The sequence below is a fragment of the Xyrauchen texanus genome, chromosome 48 (assembly GCF_025860055.1).
Source record: "Xyrauchen texanus isolate HMW12.3.18 chromosome 48, RBS_HiC_50CHRs, whole genome shotgun sequence".
Classification (NCBI taxonomy): domain Eukaryota; kingdom Metazoa; phylum Chordata; class Actinopteri; order Cypriniformes; family Catostomidae; genus Xyrauchen; species Xyrauchen texanus.
This window is the reverse complement of record NC_068323.1, coordinates 276,821-284,320: the sequence shown is the minus strand read 5'-3', so window position 1 is coordinate 284,320 and position 7,500 is coordinate 276,821. Positions and strand designations below refer to the sequence as shown.

Here is a 7,500-nt window from a genome sequence, read left to right as displayed (position 1 = left end):
CATCTACAAAGTTTTACTCTGATTTACAGCAGCGTATGATTCAGACTGTGGATCAGGATCTCAAATCTGAATCAAAATCCAAATTCCTGAATCTGAAGGTCCCAAAACTGACTGAACACTGTGTGTGTGTGTGTGTGTGTGTGTGTGTGGTGGGGTCTCTTTGCAATTCTTTAAATCACACGCACACACACACACACACACACACACACACACACACAGTGTGACCCGCCCCACCCAGCAGGCATTTCTCAGGCTCTGTTGAGGTCGTCATGACGACTCACTGCTTAACAAAAGCATTTCTCAACGGCATTATTCACACACAAGAGAAAAGAGCCTGAAAGAAGAAATGGAGGAGGGGAGAGAGAGAGAGACAGATGGAGAGAGAGAGACAGTTTTCTGAAGGTGATGTCAGAAGGAGGTGAAGTTTGTCACAAACTTCCAAACCTCCAAAACTGACCGTCAAGTCAAGAGAGTGATATTGTGCTGTGGCTGGAGTCAGATGTGGGGTTTCAGGTGAAGATGGTGTAACAGCACACATGATGGATCATTCATGTCGAGCACAAACGGAAGTTCACATGTACGAGTAAGAGTAGGGGAGGTGACCCAGTTAAGCCCACTTACTGCGTAAATAATAAACTGACAGAAATCTGTTGTTACAGAGGAAATCACACATTTTATTGTATATTTGACTTTTTATTTGGAGCCAAGTATATTTGGGACCATGTTTGGTGGCCATTATGGAAGATGCTCCCAAACTTCAGTTTTTATGACCTCAATAAAGCCATTTTCTGTAGTGCGATGATTCATAAACGAATGATATTATTTATTTTATAGTATTTGAAAAGATGGATTTGATGAGTATCTGGAGTGAGTGCAGGACACGTCTGATAAATGAATAAAACCGCTGATAAACACGTGAAAATATTTAAGAAGCTTCTTTGTTTTTTGTTTTTCTCCCCAATCTGTAACGGCCAATTCCCAATGTGCTCCAAGTTCTCGTGGTGGCGTAGTGACTCGCCTCAATCCGGGTGACAGAGGATGAATCTCAGTTGCCTCCGTGTCTGAGACCGTCAATCCACGCATCTTATTGAGCGTGTTACCGTGGAGACGTAGTGCATATGGAGGCTTCACGCTATTCTCACCACACGCCCCACCGAGAGCGAGAACCACATTATAGCGACCACGAGGAGGTTACCCCATGTGACTCTACCCTCCCTAGCAACCGGGACAATTTGGTTGCCCCATGTGACTCTACCCTCCCTAGCAACCAGCCCAATTTGGTTACCCCATGTGACTCTACCCTCCCTAGCAACCGGCCCAATTTGGTTACCCCATGTGACTCTACCCACCCTAGCAACCGAGCTAATTTGGTTGCTAAGGAAACCTGACTGGAGTCACTCAGCACTCCCTGTATTCAAACTCACGACTCGCGCTGAGATACACAGACTCCGGCATTTAAGAAGCTTCTGGTGCTCAGTCTGTAACTTTATTTTCATGTGGGTTCATAAGAACGTGCCTTTGAAGAGCCTGTAGAAGTTCATGTTAAACTGAATTCATTAACTCCAAATACAGGAGGAGGAAATTAAATATGTCATTAACTGGTTCTGATGTTTGAGGTCCAAAACAACAATCCAAACTGAGGTGAGAAATGTGAAGCATTTAATGTTTAAAAGCATATTAGTGTCATTGGGAACACGTGTGCGCTTAAACGTTCATTATAAGCCATCTGCAGTTTAATAAAGTAACTTCATCAGTTTATGAAAAAACAAATGAGAGATTCATCATAGTGAAACACGGTGACCATTTATACAAGAAACATGTAAAAGTGGCTTAACTGGTCATTTCTGATGATCGACTGGACAAACAGCACTTAATATAAACCTTTCTTCTTAAAGTCTTAAACTACAAGACAAACGTACTCCTTTCATGAGGGTAGTATTTCTTCAGTTCAAAGCATTGTGCTGGAAAACATGTGAGCTTAAATTACACAGAACAATGTTCTGTCACATATTCTGTGCAGAACTCACAACACGGTGTTCTGCGGTTCGGGCACTCGAGGAGCAGAATTCCCCGCTGCAGTGTGTAAGTTCCTTCTTAAGGGTGTAGAGTTTTCCATGAGTGACACGGCTAGGGAATATTCACCTGTTCATATTCGCTCTTCTGACTGCGACACACACTACCACAGTTTTGTGATACGCTTGTTGAGCAGGGGTGCATGAATATCCCAGTCCACATCTGCACACCGGGAACATTCCCGGTTCTCCCTATCGCTAGTGCACCCTGACCAACGTGACGCACATGTGCCGATGACTAAATGACGAAGACATCGAATCGTACCAGCACGTGGAAAACCGAAGTTTTGCTCAAGTATCTTGTCATTTTTAATCTCGAAACATACTCTACGCAAATACGTGACGCAGACGCTTCTAGCTACGCACACTGGATTTCGTGCGTAGTTGCGTGTTAAAATGTGTCAGGCTGCTACGCATTACACAACGCAAGTGTGCGTTGCATTCTCAATGTTGCCACACGGAGCGCTATAGCGAGATTAGTGTGAACTATCCGCACTTTTGACCGCTGGATTATAAATGTGTGTTTAAACTGGTGTTTGCGCGAGTAACATGAACCCGCGAGTATTCCCGCTTCTCTTCCGGAAAAGGACAGGAGGCGGGGCTTCTACGACTTGGTTCATATTAAAGATCGACCAATAGCTGGAATCAAGTAGTCACGCATATTTTCAGAACTTACGAGGTCGTCCAACTTCCTCGCTCACTTTCCTCCGAGCGATGTCTTTATTCGTCCGGTCTCTGCACATGTGTGACGTCGTGTCGTACAATTCCGTGTGTCCACACACCGCTACAACAATCATCCATTTCTCCAGATTTATTCTGCTACTACGTCAGTGACATCCGGACAATCTCAATGCTGATTGGCTTTCACAACAACGCATCATGCGAATTTCTAGCTCGAGTTGAAAAATTAAAACTCGTGGTAATGCGCGAATGTAACAATTTTGCGTGTTCGAGTAGTGTCTATTTGCATCTTTGCATTGACTTTGTATGTAATCGTGCCACGCAAAACGCTCACTTTGCATTGTATGTGAACGCTACAAGTCAACTACTGTCATGGCGGAGCAACAGATGAAGAGAATCAATATATTTATAGCAACTAATAACACATCCAGATTAACTCTTTCCCCGCCAGCGTTTTTAAAAAAAGTTGCCAGCCACCGCCAGGGTTTTTGACGATTTTCGCTAAACTTTAATGGCCCGCAGAATATTTTCTTCCATGAATATATGAAGATGCTATATATCAAAATAAAGATCTGAGCCTCTGCTTTTAGGCAAAAAAAACGATTTTATTTTATCTTCATTTGTTCTTTTTTTATTGCGACTTGAACAGAGGTCGGTTTTGTCAAAAACAACATTTCGGACAAAAAGCTGAGAAAAAGGCATTTTTATCAAACAAGTGCTTTAGTATTAGTATGGTGTTCCACTTCACGTTTGAGACGATCGCAGTCTGTTTCTTTGATCAAAGAGTTGCGTACTCTTTCAAAACATGCGTGCGGGTCTTCCTTACCGTATACCACCTAAAACACGGATACCCGGAAAATTCCGTGTTTGGCGGGGAAAGAGTTAATGGCGCAGATGTTTGAAGGGAACTCTATCGCCCCCTTGAGTACTGACTTACAGAAACTCAAAAAACATGTATGTCGTATTTACAAATGTATAAAATACGTCACAATCAAGCTGTAAGACTTCAAGTGACTGATCTAGAGTCAGTTTAAGACACTAGGCCAGAGTATCCCAAAGAATGCTAATTCTCTCATCATTGACACATGCTTACATTGTTCTGAATCATTCTTCTGTGAAACACAAAAGGAGATGCTAGTCAGTGCTAGTGAATGTGTCGTTCTGCTTAACATCTTTTGTGATGTGCGGAAGAAAGAGTTTATGGCAGGATCAGTCTAACATGCACACTGTTGTAGCACTTAACACAAATCCCGTCTCACTATCTCATCACTGACGGCTTTACTGTTAATTTACAGCGGATTTACCGCGCCAGAGAAAGACACATCATAATCTTTCATAATCTCTCCATCAGATGCATGAAACACCGTAATCTGAACTGCACACAAACCCAACGATACGCCAGCAGAATAACTAACACCGCAGTGAGCGCATCAGAAGTCATCATAGGCGAGTTCAGCAAACACATGCCTCTACATCTCACGCAAAGTGTTTCTTCAGTACATGCGGACAGGCCTCGTTTTTGCCCGTCATCTGCACATGTGCCTGCCGCTGTACTGAAGACTTCACAAAGCCGTCGTAGTGCGCATGAGTTGAACGGGTCCGTATGGACTCGTGGCCAACGGAGTATACTTCAATCGTCACAAGATGAAACGGTACATGCCAAACATCGAACTCTGTTAGCAGGGTTTCAAACAGGAAACTGTAAGGTACTGAATCCATAGTCTACTTTTATTAGCGAGTTGCTGTCTATGTCCAGCAGTCCAGATCAGTCACTTATGAGGTGCACGTCAGCACGGATCCAGCCTGAGAAGGCAACTCATTAATGAAATCATTAGACAGCAAGACAGCCCACTGGGATTGGGAACAGAACCTGTCTCTCTGTCTGTCTCCCAGTAGATCTCAGCACATCTCTAATAAACTCCAGACTGGATTAATCGGACTGATATAAACGAGTTCAGTCAGTGCAAACACTTTTATTTGTCATTACTCTGAAACACAGATATTTAACATCAAACCCGTCGCTGAACACACACACACACACACTTCCTGTCAGCAGTATTTTTATCTTGATTCTTCTCTGCGTGGGCACTGACACACTCCTCAGCAGGTGTGATGTGAGCGGTGTGTGCTGCTCTCTGATTGGCTGACACAGAGCACCAGCTGTTACACATGTATGAATCAATCTATAACACACACACAGAGCTCATGTGTCAGGAGGCTCTTCCTCCTTCATTAAGAGCACTCTAGAGACTCAACCGTACAAAACAAAACCATCGGCCCAGGCTAACGAACGCTAACGATCCTCATGGCAATCTGGAGCAGGTCTGAATTGACCTTTGACCCTTAAGCATCATCATAGAAGTACCAGACTGAAAGAATGTTTATGTTTGAACTAACCCTTAATAAACAAGGAAGAGAGACTTTCATTAAAGTCTCTGAACGAGCAACATCTGAGCTATAGCGTTGAAGCTCTCCTCGTATATTACTGCATGTACACTATTAAACTTGATCTTATTAACAGGATTGACTGTGAGCAAGGGTTTCTGTCAGTACTCATAAAATCTACAGGAGAGCAGTGATATATTGCTGTGGTCTTGGCTTTGTCTCATATTAATTGGCCAGTAATGCATCTTTCTTTCAGAACGAACTAAAATCACCCAAAAGCATCCAAGCGTGTTTCCCAGGAGACCGTCCATCCGTCCAGTCACGCAATCATGCAAAGATGGACCACTATACATTCATGACTAAATGTTGATCTGAATTACAGCAGACATGAGCCATTTCAATGACAAATAACCTGAAGGAAATGGAGAGACCTACTAAACCAACATTTGCATCCTCTGAGGGACACGGTAGAACATTCACTCGATCATTTATTAATACTGAACCACTGTATGTAGGAGCAAGGGTCATATATTATACATCAGAGTACTACACGATCAACCTCCAAACACAGAGATGTCACGCAAGGATTCAACGCTACAAAACTGCTGCGGAGGAAAGATGGGGTTTGCTTTGAGGTGCAGAAACAAACAGGTTCTTACCAGAGACGGAGATCTTCATTGACGCCTCTAGAGGCCTGTTGTTGTCGAGGGCTCGGCTGAGACGGATCTCTCCGGTGCTTTGGTTCAGAATCACCAAATTCAGCTCATTTCCTGCTTCAAAGCTGTAGTGGAGCTGATCCGAGACGTCAGGGTCATGGGCCGGGATTCGCCCGATGACCCCTGAAGGAAAACTGTTAGTCTTATCAGTCACGTAGTTATTGAATAAGATCTGGAAGTTCTTCAGGACGGGGACGTTATCGTTCTTATCAATGAGTTTGATGTGGACTGTGGCTCTGCTTACCAGAGGGGCGGAGGTGGCCTGAACCACGATAACATAATCTGAACGCGTCTCGTAGTCGAGATCAATAAGAGCGGTGAGCTCTCCTGAGAAGATGTCCAGTTGGAAGATCTCAGGGATGTTGCCCTCCACGATTTGGTACATGATCTGGGCGTTGGTACCTTCGTCTGGGTCGGATGCAGAGATGTGGGCCACTACGAGCCCGATGGGGCTGTTCTCGTCCACAAAGATATCAAACTCATCTTTCTCAAACACAGGCGGGTTGTCATTTACATCTAAAATGGTCACCTGAATGTCCACGGGCGTCTTGAGCGCCGGAACGCCTTTATCCACCGCAAACACTTGGAGATTGTAGATGGGGGTGTTTTCTCGATCAAGACGTCGCAGTGTTCGGACAATCCCTGATGTGGACTCGATGATGAAGTCGCCGTCACCGTCTTCTCCGCCCTGGAAGGTGTAGAACACTCGCCCATTGAGGCCAGAGTCTCGGTCAGTTGCAGACACCTGTAAAACACTGGTGAACACCGGTATGTCCTCCATGACGGAGCCCAAGTAACGGTCCCGGAGGAACACAGGCGAGTTATCGTTCACGTCATTCACCAGGATCTCCAGGTATGTGGTGTCGGATTTCTGTGGGATGCCATTGTCGCGAGCTGTGATGGCTAGCGTGTATGAAACCTGATCCTCGTAGTCAAGATCCATTTGGGTGGTGATGGCACCACTGTCTGGGTCGATATTAAACTGCGGGATGCTGTCGTCCATGAAGTACGTAATCCGAGCGTTCTCACCCGTGTCCTCGTCAGTTGCGCTTATCATTACCACAGTGGTGCCAACGGGCCGGTCTTCATTGACGTTGACCGTGTAATGAGAACTTTGGAAAACAGGCCTGTGTGTGTTGGCGTCCGTGACGTTGACGTAAACCTTGGCCGTATCAAAGCGTGTACCATCAGACGCTGTGACGGTGAGGACATACTGCCTTTCCAGTTTGTAGTCCAGCGGTAGAGCGAGTGTAATCAGCCCTCCGCCACTCTGACTAGTGATGGAGAAACGGTTTCTTGTATTTCCACTAGAGATCTGATACGTCACTACACTATTTATATCCTGATCTACAGCGGACACTGTGACGACACTCATTCCAACGGCCGCATCCTCGTTCAGACGCATGTAGTAGGCCTTCTGAGTGAACTCAGGGTTGTTATCATTGACGTCTAGTATCGTCATGCTAATGCTAGCAGATGAGGACATGGCTGGCGATCCATGGTCTCGAGCTTCTACTCCGAAGTTATAGAAGTCCACACTCTCTCTGTCCAATTCCGATGCAACGACAATCCAGCCAGTGCTGTTGTTGATGGTAAATGGAAAGTTAGGCGTGGTCTCTGTTAGCAGATATTCAAGACGGGAATTA

General features: G+C 45.0%; 1 protein-coding gene across 1 annotated transcript in view; it reads right to left on the bottom strand.

Annotated features, from left to right (window-relative positions):
• celsr2 (cadherin, EGF LAG seven-pass G-type receptor 2) overlaps positions 1-7,500 on the bottom strand; it is a 63,243-nt gene that overhangs the window by 53,838 nt on the left and 1,905 nt on the right. The window contains exon 1 of the mRNA XM_052121268.1: positions 5,798-7,500. This exon is cut by the window's right edge and continues 1,905 nt beyond it. Within this exon, the coding sequence (XP_051977228.1) occupies positions 5,798-7,500 (1,703 nt within the window). The remainder of the gene's footprint in view (positions 1-5,797) is intronic.